At 38.6% G+C, this 12,739-nt stretch overlaps 2 protein-coding genes across 3 annotated transcripts in view; one reads left to right on the top strand and one right to left on the bottom strand.

Annotated features, from left to right (window-relative positions):
* snrkb (SNF related kinase b) overlaps nt 1-3,870 on the top strand; it is a 23,074-nt gene extending 19,204 nt beyond the window's left edge. The window contains exon 6 of the mRNA XM_084094294.1: nt 1-3,870. Within this exon, the coding sequence (XP_083950420.1) occupies nt 1-1,183 (1,183 nt within the window). The 3' untranslated portion in view covers nt 1,184-3,870.
* Nucleotides 3,865-12,739, bottom strand: ano10b (anoctamin 10b). Of its 2 annotated transcripts, XM_084094296.1 has the most exons (14): nt 12,469-12,709; nt 12,267-12,380; nt 10,969-11,185; nt 9,689-9,862; nt 9,318-9,458; nt 8,208-8,327; nt 6,947-7,585; nt 6,808-6,863; nt 6,551-6,625; nt 6,311-6,475; nt 6,037-6,228; nt 5,813-5,950; nt 4,901-5,017; nt 3,865-4,547 (listed from the first exon to the last, which is right to left on the bottom strand). In XM_084094296.1, exons 3-14 carry the CDS (start codon nt 11,168-11,170, stop codon nt 4,488-4,490), a joined length of 2,079 nt encoding a protein of 692 aa, XP_083950422.1. In that variant the 5' UTR covers nt 11,171-11,185; nt 12,267-12,380; nt 12,469-12,709; the 3' UTR covers nt 3,865-4,487. The 2 variants fall into 2 exon arrangements, with proteins under 2 accessions (XP_083950422.1, XP_083950421.1); XM_084094295.1 differs by lacking the exon at nt 12,267-12,380 and having other exon boundaries at nt 12,469-12,739.

Here is a 12,739-nt window from a genome sequence, read left to right as displayed (position 1 = left end):
GAGACCCATGTCGGAACCACTGGACTTGGTGAGCCAAGTGCCCCGGACTGATACACTAAGAGGAGCACATATGGGTCCCTTAGCGCCTCTTGGCTCTCTGTCTTCCGGCTATGTGCGACGTGGTGTGAGCGAGTCTGGGGACCTGCTGGCTCCCAAACCCAACCGTCATGACAACTCATTCAGTGACTTTTGCAGCACAGCTCCATGCTTGAGCCTCAATTTGCGCCCTCCACCTCCAGACCAACCTACTGTCAAGAGCCTTGGAGCCTTACATCAGATCTGTGAGGAAGAAGAGGATGAGGATGATGAAAAGGAGCAGAACAAAGATGAGGTGAAGCTTGAAGTGGTACCTGATAAACTGGATCTGTTTCCTTCGACAGATCTATCATTGAAACCTTCTAGAATATCTTTGCAATCAGAGACTCAGAGGAGAACAGGGATGCTGTCAAGTACGGTGATGGGAAACTGTGAAACTGTGGCCGAGGAGGAGGAACTTGATGAAGGATCGGAATTAACAGAAGTGCAGAATAAGTCTTCAGAATTAGCCTCTAACGTCTCTTCTGGCACCATAGAACATCAGGTAGAGATGCCCTCGAAGACTGAAGCCCATGTGGAGTTCAACCACACAGAACAACCAGGTAGAGGAAGGGGCAAGGAAGTTTTCACCCAACCTAGCTTGTCTTTAGATGAGCAAGAGGGAGAACAGATTCAAGATCCAAATATAGACGGACCTCCGCCAGCTCCCACATTAGATGTTGTACAGTGCTGCTGGGGACAGCGAGAACCTTCGAAGGACACACTAGAAAATAACAATAATACCCTAGCCAAATCTCGACTGCTCGAGGTTGGGGTGGTGTCAACACCTTGTGGTTCCCCGAGGTCCCTGCCAAGGAACCACTGTGTGGACCTGGGTCCCGATGGGGTGGAGATGCGTAAGACTGCGGCTGAAGTCGAGAAAACCGAGGAGGTACAACCTAAACCTCAGACAGGCCTCCAGGAAACCAGGGACACAAGTACTGACTCTGCTATTCGGGCCGATCCCAGCAAGGTCAAGAACGTGAACTTACGAGAACGTCTGCTACAGTTCCCGCTCTGTGAGAAAGCCTTGTCCTTCAACATCCAGCCCACCTCTAAAGAGAAGCTTCTACCATTTGCACAGTACAACTGCTGCCATGTCTTGTAGAGATTGGATCCCGAGATCAAAGAACAAACTGGCATGAGAAGCCCTCAAATATCTGCAACTTACTGGACACTAAAAAAATAAGTGTGTTCTCACCTCATACTGTAACCTCAGAGGTGCTTTCCCACACAATCTACTAATTGTATATTATTATTTTCTTTCCCTACCCAGCATTCATTGCTGCTTTCCTGTAAGACAGTTAACCTTTTGGCAATGCTGTGTATATGAACACCTGTATCTACTGACACTGCTCACTATATTCTGTGCTATCTCAGAGAATTTTATTAGAAGTAGCATATGTCTTGCTAGCGTAGAAGCTTTAATTCAATAACTTGTCATTTTGCACTGTAATATCTTAACCACATTAAGAGTACCACAGAGTTTACTGATATCACTAAACGAGTGACTGAAGACCATTCTTCACAGTGACACAGAAAAAGGCTACACAAGAACATACAGTGAACAATCAAAATAGAGGCCATTTAGGCTCAAGGACTAGCCACTTAGTCAGTACAGTAGTCCTAACAAGTTTTTAGTCATTCATTTGGGTTGTTTTTGCCGGTGACTGTGAGGCAACGTTCTTTACTCGCAGAACTTTGAAGAAGTTGCATGCCGAGGCATTGATGAAGTTGATAATTCTCGTGCTAGCATGTTAGCTTGCATCTTCGCTGTCAGGCAGTGGGACAGGAAGCGGAACAGTTTGCCACATTGATACAGTGAACAGTGACAGTTTGGGAGCATGGTTATGAAAGCATGCTAAATGAGAACAGCTTAGCATAACATTAGCATTTTGTGAGCTGGGGGACTGACCAGGGAAAGATGCTAAGTATATCTGTGATATATTTTCAAAAAAACAGAGAGGGCTCGAACAGAGATTATTCTGAGAGATTATAGCTAGAGACTTTTTGTGAAATGGACATAATGTTACTCAAAAACAGAAGACTGGTCTTCCTGGAGCTGTATTTTGGAGTTTGTTTTAAAACTGCTAATTCTTGGAAATATTATGAAGCTTTTATCAAATATTAGAGAGTTATCAAGAGTTTTTTGGAAAGATGGTGACAAAGACATCATATCTTTTTTGTTTCCTTTTTTTTACATAAGGAGATTATGTGAAGGAGATTAATTACATACCATTGAACATCTATTTTTGTTTAATCATTTGCCTTTGGGTACATTTTTAACATATGTTGTATGGGTATAAGCTCTTTGAAATATCCATAATGTACAGTGTGTATATATTTTTTGAACGTTATGCTATTGGTATGATGTTGTATTTTGACCCTTGCACCGTATCCATACAAACAATTCAATCCCTCCATTTTAGATCGTATTCAATGAACGTAGCGACTTTTATGACACTAGTTTGATGATCGACAAAGATCATATAGTTTCTCGTGTCATAGTTGTAAATACATTTGAAGAGCTGTATGCTACCATAAAGCTAAATTGCGTAGCTGAGCCTAGCTTAAAATGTACATTGAGAAAATCCAGCCTTCGTATGTTGCAATGGCATGAGTAAAGCTAGCGGTTACTGTTGTTTTTACCTCCTAAACAGCCTAAACACGATCACATAAACATTTAGATAGCAGGTGTGACTGTGGTTACTGTTACTTTGGTACTCTAATCTAAAGGACGTCAAAGTTATTCAGTCACTTCACATGTTCGTAAGTTTCTGTGCTATACATAGTACACCTGTCACTGAATTAATGAATTAATTATTTTTTTGTCATACTGTAGTCAATGTTAATGAATTACTTATTTTTTGTCATACTGTAGTCAATGTTAATGCAAATGTCGAATCCACTTCTTTTCTTTTTTTTTGCAATATCTTGGACCACGAATAAGCTTGACCAAATGCACAAGAATAGATGTAATAATGTAAAAGGTGCTTTGGCGAGAGATATCGAGGGTTAAATTACATCTATGTAATGTGAAATTTGAATTTTCATTCCAATACAAAGTTTAAAGGAGCCGTATGTAAGATTGTGGCCAAAACTGGTACTGCAATCACTTTCAAATTGCTGTAGAGCAGTGTATCCCCTCCCCCTCCCCCTGACTTGAGGTTGCCAGATATGCTGCAGGATTCAGCACGAACATTTGTAGCTGCAGCTGTGGTAACTAGAGCAGAGCTGGCAACCCGGATGCCGAAACACTACATGACTTTGTGATTGGTAGATAGGTGGAGGGTGGAGCATCAGGCCAAAACACAAGATGACAACATCAACATCAGTTGAGGGCTGCAACTTCACTTTTTAAATGACAATATCCTGGCCGTACTACTGTTGTCAGTGATATAAGTATTTGAAATGAACATGATTTCTTAATGTCTAGTGACATATCAGGGCCATTTTATGAGTAATCGAAATACATTTCTTACATACAGCTCCTTTAAACTAGGAACAACCATCCTGACCTGCGATGTTTTGTAAGTACAACCTTCTGAACCAATCGGATGGCAGAGCGATACAAAAACCAGACGTGCACTATATTTTCGTAATCAGCATTTTATTTCTTATTATTTTTGATGTTATTCATTTGACATGGGTCTCCATCCTTCAAAGCATCTGTAATCACTTCACAACAGTTGGATTTTTGTTTGTCTATAGTCCCATTGACCCTTACTAAAACTATGACTGTCTCAATGAGATTAATTTATTTTTATATTTATTTATTAAAACTGATTAAACTGCCCTTGTGTCGTTGTTTTTTCTTTTTTCAAAGAATTAGTGCACAAGACCAGTGCACAGTGATACATAACATGGCTTTCTCCGTTTAAAGCCATTTGAATATTTATTATTAGTTTTCCATTTACATCACTATACATTCATATGACATGTTCAGTGAAGCAAGCATTGCGTGGTTATTTATACTGGTTGTAAGAATACAATCCGTTTTGATGAAATGTAAAACACAACTGAGGGTAAAAAGTTAAAATTGTCACAATATATTTACAAAAAAATGAGTAAAAGCAAATATACAAAAAGAACCGCAACCGTAAAAATACCGTAGTGATTGTGGTGAACTAATCTAAAATCATTAATACAGCACATTATGGGTCTATGTTAACCCACTCTCATAATTTTTATCTTCCTTGACCTTAATCATCTGTTTTCAGTAGTTTTCAAAAAGGTACCACTGACGCAAACAATTATTAACTGTGGCTTAAACCCTGTAAACTGTAGAAGTTATCTTTGGTAAACTGTGCCATATGGTATATTAGCAAGCTAAGTATACAGTGGCTAAGTGATGTGACTGCATGGCCAAGCACCTCCTTTTTTGTGATTGTCTCCATGGAAATAGTCTATGGTCACTCTCCCATTTTGGCCTTCGGAGGGAGTTTATCATCCACACGAGAGCTCTTGATCCTCTGAGGGAGAAAAAGTGAATTAATTTTTTTTTGGTTACGTAAACAGTCCATAACATACATTAGATTTTAAAATAATTGGTTGGTTAATCGCATGATGCCTTTAGTCTTCATGAGCCATGAGAAACGAGATTAAATTGAGTCATAAAGTAATAAAGACAGATAACATTAGCGTTCTGTCAGCTTTATTAACTAATACTGGGAAAAAGATTGCTGAAAATGACAGGCATGATTGTAATAACTTACAGCTACACTTTGTTCTCACCTTTGTATGTAGACAAAAACTTTAAATGTAATATACATTGTTAAACAATGTAGCAGAATGCTAATATGCTAACAGTTAGCAAAAGTGGTACCTGTTTCTTAAGCGCTTGCATGGAGTGATACTCAATTTGTTCTCTCTTGATTCGGACCCAATCCGGTTCATCAGGGATCATGAAGGCCAAAATCATCTTCACCATGATCAGGACATGCTAGAACAAAACAGCATAATAAAACAATCAAGACACAACATTCATTCACAAACAGAGCTTGTGAAAACAGCAGCCAGCTAATTCACTTCAGATAAGTGCTTTCAAGCCCTTCTGGGAAGTTCGTATTTACAATTTGGCAAGTCGTAAACACGAGTCAAATCACTTTGATCAGAGCATGTTGATGTACCTTTTCTACATTAAAAAATTATGTCTTGCACATGAGGTGCATTTTTGCTTTTTTGTGTTTTTATTTAATTCATGAAGGTGCTGTAAACTGAATCTTTGTAAATATCATATTGTAATTGTACAATACAGTTGTATTATGTACATGCAACTTATTGTAAATGAAAAAAAATTGTTTTAATTAATTTTAAAAAATTGACTGTAAACTACAGACGCTGCATCCATATCTATAGCATCCGCCATGTTTTCTCACAGCACAGCACCAATTTGAACTCCGGGCTCAAAGAAAATCCAGAGTTTCTCACTCATAATTATGACTTTGTGTTGGCGTTCATGTGCGTCTAACTCGTAAATGCGATCTTTCCAACATGACTTGAACGTACCCTTAATCAAATTCCTTTAAAGGAATAGTTCACCCAAAAATGAAAATTTGGTCACTTTTAACCCTCAGGTTATTCCAACCCCATATGTGGTAGACAAAAGGCAAATTTTGACATTGTCAAAGAAATTTGAACTTTTTTTGTCCTTTGTGGAGCTTGTGGTCACTATTTTCATTTTTCTATAAATTATTCCTTCGACCCTTTCCGAGGCTGTACCAAAATCTCCTCTAACCTCCACGATGACGGCAATGACTAGAACTTTGCTGCTGCTGAGGCCGGCTTCCTGTGTGAGTTCCTTCACACGTGGGGACAGAAGCAACAGCCAGCAGTTAGACACGACCGAGATGAAGCTCAGCACCTCAAACGCCAGCTGTAAACAAGACAAAGACGCACATTAGGACTCATATTATCATGAACGCATTTAAAACATCCTTATATCAAGTACAGATTTCTGACCTGCCATACTCCCATGTTGGCCACGGGGGCAGAGAAGGGCTTGTTGAAGAGCTTGCAGAGCTTGTAGGCATCTGTGCGGATCTCTGTGAGGTTGTTGAGCAGTAACAGAGGGGCAGTGAGAGGATAGACGCATGAGAAAAGACTCAAGTAGCCAAACTGAACAAGCAGCTCGATGTACTCAGCAAACAGCCCCTTAAGAGGAACAAGATTGAGAATTTAAGAAAAATACAATTCTTGTATTCTTGATATTTGAGAATATTTGATCGCTACTTACTGGGAAAGCTGGCAGACTGCCTTGAGCCTGGAGATGGTCCACCTCTGGATCATCTTCCTTCAGGTTCCTGTCTGCAGATGTGAGGAAACGGTCCACCAGGAAAGGGACCACCACCTCAGTGAACTGATTCACTACCTGGGTCACGATCAGAAGAGAGGCCAGTCTCTGTGGACCAAATCAAGAGTATCGTGTTAAGAAGATTGTTGTTAAGATTATATGCGAGAGTAAAGAAATTCTCACCTTGCGCAGTAAAGGCATGTCCTCTTTGAAGAAGGCAATGTGGAACAACACAGCAAAGTTATTGAAAAAGGTGAACTGAATGGGAAAGAGAGACAGACAAGGCAAATGGGACATTTTCATTTAGTCCTACAGAAAATTCTGGTCTTTGAGGTATAACATCTGCAATGATGTACAGACTACATCTCAGAGATGGAAGGAAATGAAGATGGGGAGTTGGAAAAAAGAAGATCAAATGGATATGACAGAACTATACTCACCACAAGGACTTTGGTCGTATGATGATAGTCAAAAGATGATTCCTCCCTATGATTTTCTGAAAGAAGAGAGAGTTAGTTAAGTTTTGTGTTTCTCAACATTAAAATCCGTTTTCCTGTCCTTTTCCATAATCCTGATTACCTGATTCTGTTAACTGCAGGGCCACGTTACGATATATATTCCCCAGCACATTGGTGTAGACTATATGGGCTATAGAAGGGATATATAGCAAGGGTGCAGTGAAGTATGATCCAGATCCTTTGTGCCAGTTTGAGACCAGCCGCTCACAGAAATAGAAACCTGTCATCCCCATGACCACCAGACCCAAAAACACCCCAACCACGGGAACTGAGACCAAACCCATCCTAAGCCTCCTCTTCCAATCGGGAAACAGCGGCTCCAGTCTGCCTGTGACCGGATTGGTGCCGAGTTCTCCATGGAAACCCGGTCGGGGCTCTTGGAATTGTTCGGCTAAATTGAAAGTGCCCCAGCGATAGGATAAGGCCGCACTCCTCCTCTTCCACAGCTCCATGAATATCGTGGACCACAGCATGCTGAAGACTGCCTGCACCATGTAGGAGCTGACTGAAGGCTGGTCATCGTCATCCTTCAGTGCTGTCGGCTCGCCGTCGGATTTATTTCCACTGGAGAAGTTTGCACTTGGGAGGAAAAAGGTGATGAAGAGGCCCAGAATGGCTGGAGGGAACAACGACAAAGTGTAGTAGTCCAAGAAGCTGAAATAATAGGCTATAGTGCCACCAAAGTAAGAATGGATGGAGTCTGTAGAGAGAGAGAGAGAGAGTGAATTATTAGTGTTATTATTATAAATATAAACTAATATCTATGTAGAGTCCATCGTTTGGTGATTATCTGTGTTAGTAAAGTCTACACGCATCGTCATGTTCCTTAACAAAAAACTGATTCATTCTTGTTTCCAAAAAGAACAGAAGCAAACAAAAGACACGCTATAAAAACCATGTGCTTCCATAGCTGATCACACAGGAAGTATATATTATATAACATATGTTTAAAATATAAATATGGATTAAAATACAATATTAAGTTAACTACAACCAAAGCTAAAATTAAGAATCTTAAATTAATCTAAGCATCTCATGGCTTTGCACCATTACAGGGTATGTAAATACATGCAAATGTCACACACACACATACATTATTACTTCATTTTTATATTTTCATATTCATTGGTATATATATAATTATATAATACATTTATGAGTTTCAGTCAAATGACTTCATAAAGTTTTATTATGCCCATTAAATTGGATTAAATGGTCCTGAACAAAAGATAATTGTGTATTATTTAAACACTGGATGGGTAGAAAAAGAATGCATACTAAATGAATGATTAGTTATGTGACGTGAATGTGTGTGTTTGTACCTAAAGGCTGCCCCCACAGACTCTTCTGAGAGTACCACTGCTTCCCCAGAGCCGTCAGAAGCTTCTGATCATGAAGAGGAGTGACGTTACGGATCACGCCTGTTTTCTCCAGCTTCTGTACTGCAGCACAGAGAGAGAAAGGGATGAACGGACAGACAGACAGATAGATGACAGACGGACGGACAGACAGACAGACAGACAGACAGACAGACAGACAGACAGACAGACAGACAGACAGATAGATAGATAGATAGATAGATAGATAGATAGATAGATAGATAGATAGATAGATAGAACTGCATGCAGTGACTAAGCAGTTCAGAGAGAGAGGAGAGTGGAGCCTGCTGGCGACTCATGGAACTGCATGTTATGAATAGAAAACTAGCACACTGTTTACTAAAACACACTGTATAATGTCTGCTGTTTTATAAAAGTATAGCGTGCAAAACAATATGCAAGCTTAAATGTTCAAATGAAGTCGTTGGATATAAAAAGAGTTAATTCAATTCTATTTTGTGTAAGAATGTTGCAATTTTTAGCAGTCCGATCAAATAATGAGCCAATCACAGGCTGCATCTGAAATAACATACTTCCTTACTATATAGTAGGCGAAAAACAGAATGTGAAAAAAGTAGTCCGAATTCACATTACTTGTAAAAATTACCCGGATGACCTACTACTTTCGGAAAGATTCTTTACTATCCCATGAGGCCACGGGAGATGATTTGTGAATGACGGTGAAGCGACGCAACTGTCGCTGTTAGGTCACGCAAAAATGATTTTTTTTTTACTAAAAAACTTGTTTTACTATACATTCAACATTCATACTATATATAACACTTTTTTAGTGCTCGCCAAGTAAGTACTTAATAAGTACAGAGAGTACGAGATTTCGGACGCAGTAAGTAAAGAGAGTACGAGATTTCGGACGCAGTAAGTACAGAGAGTACGAGATTTCGGACGCAGTTGTGTGCACTGCATTGTGGGATGTTGTGGGATGTTGTATACTACACAGACACACTTCAACAGAAAACATGCATACTGTACACAGTACACATATGCATACTGTACACTTGTATATAAAATATACATTCACATGCACATACTCACAGATGCTCACTCTTGCTTTCAGCTTCCCCTTGGGTGTTGGGATTCCTGGGATTCGCTGGTCCTCCATGGCTCTCATGGAATCCAATTCATATTTGACTATGTACTGCCTCTCTGCCAGCGTCAGGAACTTCTGCATGTCATCTGCAGAAAGAGTGAAATAACAACGAATTTTTGGTATGATAACATTAGCCAGATGCTAATGTTTAATGCAGACACTAAAATGTTATCAAAATAAAATACATAGTTAAAAGTATTCACCAGTGAGGAACATACTTTTAATGCATACTAGAAAATTGAGATGGAGGCAATGTCAGAGCAAGCACAATCCTGAGTGTATTATTTTATTTATTGTGTAGGCTGTGTGTCCTCACCAATGTTGCAAAAGTTGTCGCGGTCATCAAAGGAGAAGGCCGTCATGTTTCCATCTTGATAGGTTTTGCACAGCCCAAGGTCCTCAGTCACCCTAAGAAGGGTACATCGAGGGGCAGCCACAACTATCATGTCCCCTTTCATGTCCTCTCCGGGGTGAACTAACAGTTGAGCCCCTAAACAACAAGGAAGAAGGTTGAGCTATAAAAGTTATTTTTATATATATATTGTATTATTACAGTAGCCTAGCCTATGAGGAATAATCAACGAAGGCCGCTGAATTCCAGGCAAACACAGAACGTTCCCCTAACGTTAGTATCAGGTTCCCATTTGGTTATTTTTTGAGAACCAAATAATAACGTTCCAGGCACATTCTTTTTAGGTTTTATTTTTTACAACCATAAAACAACTTTCCCAGAACGCGTTATAATGATCAGATAAATCCAACTTTATGGCTAAAATATTAAGCCAGGGTGAAGCATAGTGTGAAAAGCACAGAACGCATACATTTGTGGGGGGGTTTCTATTTTTCATTTAGCCTACTTCGCGCCTCTGATCCACGCGCTTCTCCAGCACGCGCTTTCTCCTGTCTTCCACAGAAAACCGCGCGCTAACGGTCGTTTCGTTTTAGTGCCTGGACTGACTGACAGTCGTTTATCGACCTTGACACCCTTATTGAAGGGAACGGACCAAAAGAAGCATGTCCCGTTAAACTGTAGCCTACAATTCAGTGGTAAGAAATAAATACTGATATCCTATTTGCTTTTAATGTCTGTGAATATTTTCATATTTTAAAAAACGTAGATTGTGTTGAAGTCATTGTTATTTGGTGCTGAAGAAAATTCTGAGTAACGTTAATGTAACTTATAGCCTAACGTTACCCCGTGTTATAGCCTAACTTATAGTAAATCCTACCTATTAATCGACCAAATTAATCTTATTTAATCTTCCATATGATGTTTGGTGTACTCGGATTATTTCTATTAATTAAACAATAGATAAACAGCCCAAGATATATGATTTATACTGTTTACTGGCGCCTATACATCTTCCATACCGCTTTTTATAGTAATGGTAATGATATAGGAGTTATTTTAACGTTCTGGGAACGTTAGAATACCATTAGAATAACATTAGGGGAGTGTTGTAGCTAATAACTTTATGGGAACATTAGAATAACGCTCTACAAACAAAAACTGACGCTCAGGGAACCAAAATTGCAGCTGGGTTATAAAAAAAAAAAATTGTCCTTAAAATAAATAAGAAAAAGTGTTCTTCTCACCTCCAGCCTTCACAGGTGCAGATATCACGGACATGATCCACTGTTTGGTGATGGGCTGGACACCCTCAGCTAGCTGGATCAGAACCAAAGGCTCTATGTGGCTGGAGATACAGCAGGGACAACTGACCCGGGACCAGGAGCTGGGCCCTGTCACCTTGGTCAGGGTTGAAAATTCCCCTTGAGGTTCCTTCTGGGACGTCATGGTGTCCCTGTGGAACTGGAACCCATGAGAGAGTATGTCTGTTTTTATTTTTATTTTCAAAGTATCTCTCTGTGTTCTCCATTTTACTGTATATTAGTCGGCATTTTCCAAGAGTCGAGCACAAAAAAGAGCCTGAAACTTTATTATTATTATTTATTATTACAATAAATTATAATATTATTATTAAAACTATATAAACTATAATATTATTAGTAAATATAACAATGTTTATGTATTTTAAAATTATATATTATATAATAGATATAAATATTTGTTTGTTGAGAACAGTTTGCTGAGTGTGAACGTTTGTTTTCAAAAACTGGGTCTAAATATAGGCTATTTAAAAACTCTGATTTGAGTGAATTTGCTATTTAATAAACATTACATTTATAATGTTTGAATTTATTATATTTAAATGTATTTTTTAAATTATATTTAAAATGTATAATATATTTAATATATATAAATACATTTATTATATTTAAAATGTATAAATTAAAAAAATACATTAAAATCAATATTGGGTCATAAAATACTTAAATAAATAAAAAATATTTTTTTAACATATTAAAGTATATATTTATAAAATAATCTGAAAAAGTATGACATAGTAATTTAATTTAATTGTTAGATATAGTTAAAAAGGTCAAGACCTCTGAGGACAAAATCTAAATTTTAAGGGGGTATACCAACATTTGCAAGAGATACTTTTCATTTTATGTTAATTTATATCATATTATAGTTAATCAAATATTTCTAATAGTTTTGTCGCTCTAATGCTTTAAAAACATCTTGAGCCATTCGTGGAAAGTTCTCATAAAGAATGTCTATAAAGATTAAACAATTATTACAACTGAGCCAAGAGATTAAAGTCGAAACTATATAGGCTATAACAGTCTATTAAAGAGGCATACATCTACAGTTCATTCAAATCACCTCCAGTAAATGCAAACACGTGAGAGTGCATGAGCTAGCAGATATCTGGCTTCCTGAAAGCCTAGACAACAGACAAGCTTAAACAAAACAAAACATATTTTTACAGTGTCATGTACTAAACTACATAATTCTATACTAATAGAGAGAAAAGTAGCATTACTTAAGGACTGAATGCACCAAGTACTGTCAAATAAGGTCATATCCTCTGTCTGCAGCCTTTGTTTACAATGCCAAAATGGCAAAAGTTGTGCGTTCAACTCGGATGAGAGTGAAACTAAAAAATAAACAGGAAGAGAGCAAGTTATACAGAGTGAGAGAGGGTACAGAAAAGGAAATGGAAAGGAGACAGTTCTGCAGGATACCTGTCAACGGCAGGACCTTCTCTCGGAGCACTTGTGCGTGTTGTTGATGTTCACACCCCCTCCAGTGTCCTGTTTAAAACCAACTGAAGTGTGAAAACTCACACATAGACACTGAAACACTACGAGGATGGGTTGTTGACCACACTCGCGCTGTTCAGAGCCAGTCCATTCGCTGATTTACTAGGAGAGAACAGGAATGCAGCAGAACGCTTCTCACTTTCTCCTCCCAGCCTTTAAGGGTGTGGAGGGACATTTTCATTTTTTTTCTGAT

The sequence above is a fragment of the Abramis brama genome, assembly GCF_963993115.1.
Source record: "Abramis brama genome assembly, chromosome: 20".
Taxonomy (NCBI): domain Eukaryota; kingdom Metazoa; phylum Chordata; class Actinopteri; order Cypriniformes; family Leuciscidae; genus Abramis; species Abramis brama.
This window is presented reverse-complemented; position numbering and strand designations above follow the sequence as displayed.

Coding starts and splice junctions, on each gene's coding strand:
- ano10b (XM_084094295.1), bottom strand. CDS start 11,170: ATGACGTCCCAGAAGGAACCTCAAGGGGAATTTTCAACCCTGACCAAG. Junction 6,864..6,946: donor CCTGCAGTTAACAGAATCAG/GTAATCAGGATT, acceptor CTCTTCTTTCAG/AAAATCATAGGGAGGAATCA. Junction 6,229..6,310: donor GCAGTCTGCCAGCTTTCCCA/GTAAGTAGCGAT, acceptor GTTCCTCTTAAG/GGGCTGTTTGCTGAGTACAT.